This window comes from Diceros bicornis, chromosome 1 (genome assembly GCF_020826845.1).
Source record: "Diceros bicornis minor isolate mBicDic1 chromosome 1, mDicBic1.mat.cur, whole genome shotgun sequence".
Taxonomy (NCBI): Eukaryota; Metazoa; Chordata; class Mammalia; order Perissodactyla; family Rhinocerotidae; genus Diceros; species Diceros bicornis.
Genome location: NC_080740.1, coordinates 83,993,154 through 84,005,905, shown reverse-complemented (window position 1 = coordinate 84,005,905; position 12,752 = coordinate 83,993,154). Strand labels below are relative to the sequence as shown.

The following is a 12,752-nucleotide window of genomic DNA, read 5'->3' as shown; positions in this document are numbered from 1 at the left end:
TTGCAATGATGCAAGATTATACAAGAATGCTAGATATCTTCCTCATTCAAGAGCTCCGACAATATTCCCATCCCACCAGTTTTCAACCCTTTTATTTTAGCCAAGTGATGGATGGTCAAGGTCCATTGCAACTGGACAATGTCACAGGAATTCACCACAGCATGACCAGAAGAAGGCAGCTTCCTTAGGGATGCTGAGCTGTCCCTGAGGAAAATACGTGCAACTCTCTCAGGACATTCACCCTCATTACTAATCTTTCAGCGAAACAGAAGGGAAGAGGGACCAGCAGGTTCCAGAATAAGTGCGTCTCCATGCTTTCTATAACTCAGCATTATGCTGGCCCCTGAGGCTTGGCGGGAGGCAGGAGAGTTGAGGGTTTACAATGGCTAGCTAAAGAAACAGACTGTGTTCAAGTCCAGGTAGATCACTTTTATCCGTGTGTCCTTGGGGAAGTTAACTCTCTATGCCTCAGATCCCTCCTCAGGAGAATGAAAGGATAAAGTTACCTACTTTATAGGGTTGATATCAAGATTAAATGAAAAGTGTGAGCTATCAGGATGACTACGGTGGCCTCATCGGAACAAAATTTCATCCTACCCACCATAAATCCATCATTCCCAAATATTACCCCTAAGTGTGTGGCATATGGTTGAGAAGGGGACAGAATTAAGGAATCATTTAAAGATTTGAGATGAAACTCTAGCTCCTGCTGTTGAATATTGAGCCTCACTTCTCCTACCTCTGGGGATTCACTGTACAGCCTATAGATTACTTCTCAGGAATGGACCATATTCTTCCCTTAGTTTGGACATTTGAACATTTTACACCAATTAACAATGAAAAGAGAGGAAAGAAAAAGGCACTCAATTAGCTTGCCTTCATGACTACGGACCAAACATCTGCTCATCTCTACTGTTGTTTACTGTTGTTTATTGCTTATCTGCCTGGCATTTTGCCAGAAGACTTGGGTCTTTAATGAAACTATAGTTTGTTTGGTGGTGATTAGGAACTCAAACTCTGGCCTTACACAGCCTGGATTCAAATCCCAGACCTGCCACTTCTGAGCTGTGATTAAGTTACTCAACCTCTCTAAGCCTCCATTTCCTCATCTGTAAAGTGGAGAAAAGAAGAGTATTTACCTAATAAAGTTGTTGTTATAAAAATCAAATGAGCTAACAATGTACGTAAAGCTTTTTAGCTCAATGCGTGACACATCATAAATGCTAAAACATAAAACAGTGGAAGCTAGTAGTCATTCTTTCATTCATTTAGCCAAAAGTTATTTGAATACCTACTATGTAGCAGCCCCTGGTTCAGATATTGGAGGTATAAGAGACAGAGCCCCCCGCCCTCCTGGACACTCTAGTGGCTTTATTAAAAGTATGAGTGGCAACCACAGTGGCCAAGGCAGCATGTCATACAATATGAGTTGTTCATTTATTTCCACTCGTACCATTAAATTGGAGCACTATGATGAATCATGGACCTAAAGGAGAATGTATCAAATGGGTCTGCACAATGTCACCAAATGCTCTTTACTCACATTTAAGCTACATCCAATTCACAAGCATCTGGTGTTGACCGTCTCAACCTGCCATTGTTTTATCAACAATGCTCACAGGGCTGGCCCACACAGGGACTTAAGAGCATACAGCCCATTACTGAAAACACATGGAAACCCCTGGCCTAACTCATTCCTTACGACTTAGAGAAGAATATTAACTTTGAACCCGGTGGAATGAAAGCCTAGCTCCACCACTATGGATAGGTACAATTTGGGATGAATTATTTAACTTTATGAGCTGCCTGTGGACACTGAAGACAGTGATTCCTTGCAGATCTATGGCAGGATTAAAATCACTGTATGTGAAAGTCCAGCTTCGTGTCTGGCACATGGTAGGTAATCAATGGAAGGTGTTTTTAATGCTCTTTCTAACCTCTTTGAATGGCTTACTTTAAATTCTCCATAGTTTTGGGTGAGCTGCTGCCATGCTAACTCTGAACAATAAGGACAACTACAGAAAGCAATTCACAAAAGCCAGGTGAGGCTTAAAAATGAGAAATAACTTGCTTAGGTCCCAAAACTCCCAATGGACAAAGCTGAGACTGAACCAGGTTGGCTCTACTCTGAACTAAGGCAGGCATGAATTAGGGTTTCCACCAGAAGCCACTACCCAGCTGGAAGTATAAAGTTTGAACCATGAATGTCAATCATTGGCATTCTTACTCTATGCTTTCATCCACAACTTACAATAGACATTACTAATAGATCACAGCCCTCTTTCCCACTGTACCTCATGCAGACTCAGAGTCAAGACTCCAATCGTCCTGTACTATTTCACTAGGGGACATTTTGCCTTCCTTTTTTTTTTTTCCGTAGAGTCAGTTCTTGTGGGTTTATTCTCCTTGAAATTTATATCTGTGTTTCTTGATCTAGCTGGATAACTGAATGTCCTAAAACCATTCAGCCTCATGTGACAAGGTTAGGAACACAAATATCCCCTTCCAGAGTCCATTCTAGGAAAATGCCCCTAAAGATTCCGTTCTATGATGAGGTAAAGGAGGGAGAGGCATAAATGGCTCAAAATTATTTAAACTGAACTATGTAACAGGCACTATACTTCTCACTTTACATACATTACTTCATTTAATCCTCTCAATAATCCTCTCAATTAGACATTAGGCTTCCTATTTTATAAAAGGATGAACGGAGGCCAGAAAACTGAAACGATTTGCCCAATGTTACATGCCCAAGTGTGGATACCCAACTTCCCACCCAGGTCTTTCTGGCTCAAAATCCAAAGTTCTTTCTCCTACAGCAAATGCCAAAGTCTGAGAAGATTCCTTGTGGGGGGGTTTGCTAACATCACATGGCCTTGACCCCTCCTCCTCCACCAGCCCATTCCTCATACCCTAAAACAGCATTAAATTCTCTTCAAATGGTATTGCTCTCCATATTTGAATGTGACTTTAAAATCTTCTTTGATAACTTTACAACAACCATAGAAATAGGTGGAAAGCATCATTGATTTTATGTAAATCCCTGAAGCTAAATTTGGCCCTTAGAGCACATTAAAGAGGAGATGAAGCCCCTTTCCATGACATTGGAGTGGAAATCCATGAGGAAAACCAGCATAATCTGGCCCGAATCCCAGGGAAGATGAGGCATTTCTAACACAGCTATCCAGACAACAAGAACTGGGTAAAAAGACTTATTGCAAAACCATAATCATATTAGTTCTCCGCATTTGCATAGCATTTTGTAATTTGCTCTTTCACAGACAATGTTTATTTGATCCTCATCCAAACAGTGAAGTTTATAGATGAGGAAACTGAGACACTGAGAAGTTAAATGACCAGCATAAGGTCATACAGTTGACAAAGAAGAACATTCTTGTTGATCCAGGTGTCCTCAGTACAATGAATGCTCACAGTGCATCTTTGCTTCCTTGCTTCCTTTCTTTCTCCTCCTTTCTTTCCCTATCTTCTTATCCTCTCTGTCTCTTTGTTCCTTCCCCCAAGATATGTGTAGTTCATCATAGGAAAATAGGCGCTGGATTTGGAAAGAATGGCTCCATGATGGCTTATTCCCTCCATCTTTCTCAAGGTCACATGGTTTCTTTCCATGTACCACTATGTCTCCGGGACATCTGCCCCTTTCTCCTCTTTACCAACTGGCTTCCTCTGTGTTTGTTCATCATTTCTGCTCCCTCACACTTCTGCTTCCTTGGAGCCTATTTCAGACCTGACTCAATGCTATAGGCTCACTCATTGCAACCAGTCATCCTCAGCTCTCACTGGACATCCTAACGCTGTGTGTCCTTTCACTGGAAGCTCAGCTGCTTGCAAATCTTATCACATTTCTTCAAGCTATGCCCTGCTCCTGTTATTCCTTTTGCTTTAAAATGATGGGGGTTTCAAGAACAGAGAAAAAACTTAAAAAAGAAAAGAAACAGCAAGAGGGAAGGGAATGTGAAAACAGTAGGACTGTAGTCCCCATTCATCCAAGAGAAAACACCCATATTCCCATTAGGTGCTAAATGGATAGGATAAAGAACAGCGTAATGTAGCGGCTCAGAGCATGGTATTTAGAGCCAGTCAGGAAGAGATCTGAATCCCAGCCATACCCCTCACTGCAATGGATCCTGGAGGGAGTGGTATCAACACTCTGAGTTTCAGTTTTCTCAGCTATAAAATGGAGATTTAACACCTATCTGGAGGGTTGTTCATTCAACAGATATTGATTAAGTATCAACTATGAATTAGGACTGTTCTAGGTGCTAAGGATACAGTGACGAATAAGACAAAGCACCCCTCTACACACACACACACACACACACACACACCCAGCATTTGTTAAATCAAAAGAAGCCATTAGCAGAGTGATTCCCAAACTTTGCTTCACATTAAAATCACCTGGGGCCATTTTTAAACTCCCTTTGCCCTGGTCAAACTCTGTACTGACTAAATTAGAATGTGTGGTGGTAAACAGGCATCAGAATTTATTAAAGATCCCCAAGTGAATTCTAACGTGCAAAGTTTGGAACCCATGGTGTTAGCAGCAAACGCTCCCTAGACAGACTCCTGCCTCTGTCTCCTTACCTCCATTCTAGCTGAACACTACTACCTCATTCATTCTAACGGTCGGCTGGGCAATCCCAAGCATAGTGGATATTTAAATAGCAACTAAGAGGACAATGTTGATTAAAAGAAGAAGAAGTAATCTGCATTAACTCATTGGTTTAGATAAATGTGTTTGGGTTTTCTTATTCACAACCCATGAGGCAGCCCCTCCTGAGCACTGGCAAGTATATTCTGTGAAAGTTACAAAGTCTTCCTAAAACAGCTTCTCTGCTGCTAAACTCTTTTTCAAACATAGGAGTAGGCCTTAAGGTTTCTCAAAGATCACAGAGTTTGTAGATTAGCATCATGAACCACTAAATTAGAGGACCCCTTCTCTCCAAAGTATCTTTTGTTTATGAGGAACCTCTTTAATTCCCAAAAGGGCACCCAAGTTTAGGCTGTTGAGAATAAAAAGTGGACAATCTAGGGGCCGGCCCAGCGGCACAGCGGTTAAGTGTGTGCACTCCGCTTCGGCAGCCCGCCGGTTCGCAGGTTCCGATCCCAGGCGCGCTCCCTGTCAAGCCATGCTATGGCGGTGTCCCATATAAAGTGGAGGAAGATGGGCACAGATGTCAGCCCAGGGACAATCTTCCTTGGCAAAAGAGGAGAATTGGCATCAGATGTTAGCTCAGGGCTGATCTTCCCCACAAAAAAAAATAAAAAGTGGATGATCTAAGAGATTGCCACCTTAACTACTCTCACCATTAGAAGTGGATCGGGTTTGACCTATTTCCTTCCAGGTAGCAAAAGCTTCAGAGCTATTTTAAAAGAGACACTGCTACCTTCATGGGACACAAACAATAAATATGCTTTCTCATGTCCTGAGGAGCCCTTGGTGTTCATGATCCTCACACCACATGGCCAGCCCAGGCCTTCAATTAACACAGGGCTGTGTATTCAAGCAAAAGTAGACATTATCTCACCATTCTGTTATTTTTCAGATAACCAAGGGAAAAGAAATTTTTTTTTTGTAGTGTAAACCAACCTGCAAAAGGATGGTCGTTTTATATTGACTTTTCATCAGGTTGTTGATGGACTCAAAGAGCCGTCTCATGGATTCTTCAAACTCCATCTGTTCTTTGCCTTCATAAAGCCTGAAAGGAGACACATCCGGGTCATTTCTCACGCCAACAGGCAATCCCTTTGAAAGTGTGTGGCAGCCAGAAACTTCAGTTAAAATTGAAAAGAGAAAGGGATCTAAGGGGAGACGGCGTTGATTCAGCAGTCCCCGCACGCCTAATTCCCTCAAGGGAAAAACCTATGTCCACCACCCAGAACAGACACCCTCCAACTGACTCTGCATAATAAATCCACCCCTTTCCGTCTTCTTTTTTTAAACCCTGAAGAACCTCAAAGAAACGAAACTTGTCCAAGCTGAGGGGACATTAATAATTTCACCCTTCTGCAAGAATCAGAGGAGAAATTGTGGTTGTCAGATTTTCAAAGCATCTTAGAAACATCAAGGAGAGATGTTGTCACTTACGTTGCCGGTCCACTTAGCCACTGCCGGCCTGTCAGAGGAAGACGGACAAGCTAGTTCCACGTCAGCGGCCTGATCGTGCATTTCAGGAGTGTACCTATTACCTAACTTAAACCTCTGTTCCTCTGATTATAAAGGCCCTATGTTGTTGCAAAAAATGTAAACATAACAGAAAGGCATTACTTATAAAGTGAGACTCCTCATTAATCCTACTGTGAGATTATCGACTGTTAACATTCTGATGGATATCTTTGCAGAGATTTTCAAGACCTGTACTAATACATACATATGACTTTCTATAGAAACCACCCCCTCGTATAAAATTAGCCTCCAGGCCCCGAGTCTTATCGCCCTCTTGGCCCAGCCTTGGAGTGTTGTTCAGCCCAAGGCCTCTCCAAACAAGCCTTTATCGCCAACCGTAAAAAATCCGCAGCCTAATCTGTGGCATCCTGCACGAAATACAGAGAAGAGCACTTCTGTCTCCAATTCAGATAAAGAGCATCTCCTGTCACAGCCCTAGAGTCAAATACCACTCGGCTGCTGGCTGTGGTAAAGGTGCTTTCCTTAGATAAAGTGCTGACACACTTAACGGGTTTGTTTGCTCCATCAGCCACAGGACGGGCGGCCCATCGCCACTACCTCAGCACTGTCTCCGCTAAATCCCCACCTACCCCCTCACCCCTCTTTTCTTTCTGCTTCTCTTCTCCTTCCTTTCTCTGTCTTTGTGTGTCTCTCTGTTTATCTTTTTCTGAGTGTTATTCACTCTTAGTCTATCTGTGGGTCTCTCTGTTTATCTCCGCTTTTCTCTCTCTCTCTGACTCCACCTCTCTTCTGTCTTAACCACTCTCTGTCTCTCTTTCTCTTCTTTTTTCCTAACTAACCCCTTCCTAAAGCCCTCCTGAAATAAGAAGCTTAAGGAGAAGCCAGTGCTGAATCTTCCAGTCCATTACAGGGACCCGACAATTGCTGCGGACTTTCTGGGTATCTAGCTCAAGGTCATAGGGACAAGGCTGTGAGAGGAGCTAGAAGTCTCGAAGCGGCTTCTCTCCTTCTCCTCCCTTCTTCCCACCTCCGTCTCTTCCTTCCCCACCCTCCCTGTCCCCTTCTCCTTCTCTCCCTGTCCCCTCTCCTCCTCTACTCACTCCTGAAACTTCTTGTCCTGGTAGCACAGAGATGTCTGCCATAGAGTATGTGTTTTAGGGTCAGTCAGCTCTGGGCTCCAATCTCTGCTTGGTCCTGTACTACTGAAGACCTTATTAATAACAGCAAACATTACAGAGCATCACTCTGCCCCAGGCCTTGTCTGTATATATATTAAATCACTCACCCTCACACCATGAGGCAAGCCCTATCATTAGCCCCATTTTACAGACCACTGAAGCTTAAGCAACACGCCCAAAGACTCCACGCCAGTGTTAGGGCCAGAGTTCAAATCTGACCCTGCGGCTCCTGAGCGCCCCCTCTCAATCGGTTTGTATACCACTTTGCTCTACACTTGACTGTCTCTCTTAAGTCCTGTAAGTCCTGGCTTCTCACCTACAAAATGTTGGCTGTGACAGCACTGTGTCCAAGGACTGTGAGGAGACCAGCTCATAGGTGAAGTGCTGGGCACGTGCCTGGCCCCATGAACGTCAGCCGTTGTCTTGCTGTTGTTAATGGCGGGAGTAGGAGTATTACTATTGCTATCATTCCTACTTCACAGATAAGGACACAGAAAATTCTCAAGAGGTTGAAACTTCCCCAAATTCCATCAAAGTGGAAAAGGTGGGACCAGACCTAGCAGGGAGGAAGGGGGGACCCTAATTCAAAGAGGTGGTGGTTTCCCCACGGTGCTGTTTGTTTTCCTTTGTGCCCAAAGCCAAGCTAATGGATGGTCCATCCTCCAAGCCTCTTTCCCTTGAAATCCGTTACTATTTCCTCTAGCCAAAGCTGCCTGAAAACATTTATATACCACATCATTATCACTGTTACTGGTCTACAGTGTCTCCCACCCACATTTAACACCCAGACATGGCTGCCCACAGTGGACTCACCATTATTTACATATATATGGACTTTCTCTGAAGGTACATTTATTTACATATTTGCTCGTGTGCTGGGGTGGGGGTGGGGGGTTTCCCACCAGGTACTCTTCCTGGGAACCACCTGTGCTACCGACAAGAATGGCTCCAGCAGCCTTTTCCTGCTGGTTGTCCCTACCCAGCCCCACCTTCCATAACCGAATGGCCCCACGGTGGCTCCCTCCCTGGAATTTGTCATTTTTAACAGAGAAACATAAAAATGGGCTTTGTTGGGAATCATCTTAATGGCAGTGCTCCAGGGGGAATGTTTGTGAACTCCTGCTGAAGAGATCCCTGAGGCTACCCTGATTGCCAACCTCTCTGTGTCTGATTATTTAACTCTTTTTGGATTTTATGAGCCACACAAATATCTTTCTAATAACCTCCATTTTTGGCTTAGACTAGCCCTGGATTCATTGCAACCTCTCTCCGGTCAGAACTCTGCAGGGTGGGACAGGCTTCTTCCTGGGGCTCCTTGGGGTTCTAAACCAAGATCTGTGGGGAAGGCCAGTGAGCACCTAGTCCATGCTTCCCATTGTACAGATGAAGAAACTGAGGGTCAGAATGGGGAAGTGACTTGGCTTCACCGCCATCTTTTAAATGTTATTTGACTGAGGTGGGAAGGAAAAGAGACTTTTAGGCTATAACACCAAGTCAAGGCTGTCCACTCAACTTTAAACTTTGTAGGAAACTGAATTTAATTTCTACCAGCAAGACATATGTGATTTGCTCTAGGTCACAGACTACCAGTGGTATAGCTTGAACCAGAACTCAGCATTCCTTTCCTTCTGTGCCCTGAGACTCTAACAGGGGAGGGCAGATGACACAGATCCCCTGAGGCCAAGATTGGGGCATTTGCCTAGTGGGAATCCAAGCTGCTCCCTGTTATTCATGTCACAAGTTAATACCTTAACGCCACACTCTAATCCAGGGAAAGAAATATCTTTTGCATCTGCCTAAGCTTTATGAAGGATGAAAACAATTCTTTGGGGAAATGGCTTGCATTTTACATCATTAAGCAAAATTGTTGCAGTCTTATCAATCACGCGTGTGTGTATGTGTGTGTGTGTGTGTTAATTTTTAAGCCTAGGGTTTTACTTGGTAGGAAAGGGAAGAAGAGTTGGAGGAAATGACTACATTTGGGAAGAAGAAAGGAAAGAAAAAGCTTTTTAGTGTAAAGGGCTTCACTATCTGGCCAGACTCCTCCATATACTGGCTGTGTGGCCTCAGACAACATACGTCTCTGAATCTTACCTTCCTTATTGATAAAATGGAGACATAATGCTCACTCAAAGGGTTATTCTGAACTGAAAAAAAATGAGATAATGCCTTTCAAGTGCTTAATATTGCAGCTGGCACTTAATAAGTGTTAAGTAAATATCAGTTGTTCTAATTGTTGTTGATTCCTGAGAGCAGAAGTGATCATGTTGGCAAACTCTCTGATCTGAGTGTACATAAACAAAAGGAATATTTCGAGGGAAGGGTGATTAACGAAAAACATGCATAAGATTATGTGGAAGAAATAAACTGATGACGGGGGCCATTCAGCACTGTGGGGCATCCCCTGAGAAGCCTGAGGAGAGAAGAAAACTAACGCCTCATCTACCTGCAAGGTTTTCAGTGTGGCCTTGAAGTCAAGGACACAGCAGATGCAGTTTCAAGGCGCTTTTTTAGCACTTGGTTTCTGTTATAGCTTCAAGAGGGAAACATTTTTTCTGGCTTCAGAACGCCTAGAAAGATGCTTCAGAAACCAGCTGATTCTGCCAGGGAATGAATTATTGAAGAGTCCAAAGGCCCTGACCACAAGAAAAACTGGAAGAACCTGCGAGGCACTGTTCTGGGGCATGCGAGTCCAACACAGCAGGCCCTCCAGCTCCCAGGGCGGGGATAAATATAGTGACGCTCGGCTTGCATGTGGTTCGTTAAGGAGACACTCTGCACAGCTGAGCACTCACTAAATGCAAATGGGGCCCCATATGGTGTGTACAATGCTTTGTACCACCGCTTTCACACGCGTACATAAAGCCTCAGCCTAAAAGGGAGATGCCAACCTCAGGCTGGTGGCTCAAGGGAGCAGCATCTAACCAAGGCAACCTCAGGCTGGGAAAGCTAGTGGGAAGATTCGCTTTAGAATCCAGGGGTGGAGGGCTTCCTGGCGCCCAGCTCCATGTCATTTTCTACATCTCAGCCACTTCAAGCTCCTCTGAGCCACATTCACGGGCATCCTCCTGATTTCTTCCTCACCTCTTTGAGGCAATATAGAAATTTACGGAAGACTGCATGGCTTCCAAACTCTGCCCTGCCACTTATTAGTTGAGTGACCTTGGCTAAGTTTCTTAATCTCTAGAAGGCTCAGTTTTCTCATTAGTAAAATGGTACCAGCTCCATAAGGTGGTCCTACAATCAAATAATGTGTGTAAAGCAATTAGCACAGTGCCTAGCAATAGTAAACACGCAATAAATGTTCGCTGTTGTTATATAGTATTATATTTTTCTTCTGGATCCACCTGTTTTTGCTTTCTAAGCATTAAGGAGAAAGAAATCAGCATCTTCACAAAGACAATTATCATTTATTAAATACCTATTGTTTGCCAGGCACTGCAGTGGACATAAACATGAATAAGACTCAGTCCCTATCTCCAGAGAAATCATGAGGCAAGCCAACAGAGAAATCATGTATTGCTAGATAGTGAGAAAAAGTGAATAATAAAAGTTTAATATTATTACTGAGCGCTTCCTAGGGGTCAGGCACTGTGCTAAATTCTTCACATGGGTTAGCTCATTTGATAGAGGCTTTTAGTATCTACATTTTACACATGAGAAAAGAGAAAAAAATGTTTCAAGAGGCATGAACAAGGGGAACAGAAGTGCAGAGGAGGAGGGAGGGCTCCAGCCGACGCCGAGCGCAGTTAGCCACCTATCCGTGGCACCTCTCCGCTCTCAGCACCCCGCCCTCCCGTCCACCCGCACAGCCCGTCCTCTCCACCTCCTCTCTTCCGCCCCAGCAGTCCCAGAAATGCCCTGCAGGATTAGGCCTGGGCTCCAGCTTCGCTCTGCCTCCCTCACCAGGTCACGTCTTTGCCTAAATTTGCTCTCGGCGAGACACACACCTGACTCATTTCACAAGTGCCTGGGAGCAAGACCAGATTAATTAGAAGGTTTCTAAAATGAAAACTCTATTTTAAACATCTCCATGATCATATACGGAACTGAAAAAATTACTCAAATAATGAGGTCACACCATACCATTTTGTTACTTTGCCACACAAGGCAAGATAATTTTGTGTCCCCAATGATGCTAGGCACTTGAGGAATACTGTAGAAGGCAGGTCACATTTTTAGTGAATTTCTTTAGATGAATGATACGCACTTCACACAGCATTTAATGCAGACGGTTACCGCAACCGAGGCCTCCCCATCCAAACACATCATTCTTTATCATCACCACTTACTTGCCTGTCTTCTCCATTAGAGTCTAAACTCTATGCAGACAGAGATCAAGGCTAACTTTTTCATAATATCCCCATGTTTAGCAATAGGCCTGGAACATCAAAAGTGAGTTATAAACAAATGCCATCAACAAATGATAAATTATTAAATGGATGAACCCCAGTACCTTCACTGTAGCTGTACAGAAATGTCTTGTGAATCTAGAATTCATTGCAGTTCAGCTAATTGTAACAGTACCCAAACAAGAACTTAAGGATGGTATTAATAGTCATTTTCAGCTATGCAGCCTTTATTTATTATTATTACTTTTACTACTAAGACTACTATTACTACTAATAGCTGCTACTTATTAAGCATTCGCTGTACCCCAGGCACTATGCTAACTGCACAATTGTCACCCAACTAGTAAGTGGTAAAGTAAGAATTTGAGCCCAGGAGTGTCTGCTCCAAATTTCACTCCTTTAACCACTAGGCAATACTGCCTCCAGAGAACAGAGCAAAGTAATAGGCGATTGCTGGGAACTGGAACCAGTCAGGGTGGGTAGAACAGCATCATTTGCCCAGGGTATGATGTATGGGACTGTCAGGGAAGCTAGATGGCTGGCGCTAACCTTTTTCTGTTCAAGCTCTAAATTCAAGGTGAATTTAGATTGGCTGGTATTCCTACCCGTGAGCCAATAACACGCTCTATTAGAGTAGGTATAAATTAGTGACTTTACAAAAAGAACCATTAAGCCATTGTGGTTTCAGAAGAGGGACTACTCTGTAAAAACCACAACACTCTAAGACCAGAGCCTGCCTACCTCTCCACCTCTCTCCCTCTCTCTCTCTGTCCACCCGTCCCAACCTGAGAAGAAGAAGAATTGTAGCCACACCAGCAGCTGAATCTGTCTGAAAATCATCCTTGCATTTCTTGAACCAACTTACAGAAAGAAACCCTTCAGTGCACACAGCAGGCACACGTAAGTCAAAGCAATAGGGCTGGAAAGGGTGCATGAAAGAGAGGGTCCCCTTCCTGATTCACCTATTCCCTGCGTGGTCATTGTCACCACCCCCATCCCTTCTCCCACCACCAAGGTCTATGGACCTGAAATGAATCAGAAATTATAGAGTAAGACATAGAATTTGGGTGCAATGAG

At 43.8% G+C, this 12,752-nt stretch overlaps 1 protein-coding gene across 1 annotated transcript in view; it reads right to left on the bottom strand.

Moving 5' to 3' along the window:
• Positions 1–12,752, bottom strand: part of DOCK2 (dedicator of cytokinesis 2) — a 406,650-nt gene that overhangs the window by 302,758 nt on the left and 91,140 nt on the right. Inside the window, exon 23 of the mRNA XM_058545716.1 lies at positions 5,609–5,717. Coding sequence (XP_058401699.1) covers positions 5,609–5,717 — 109 coding nt within the window. The remainder of the gene's footprint in view (positions 1–5,608; positions 5,718–12,752) is intronic.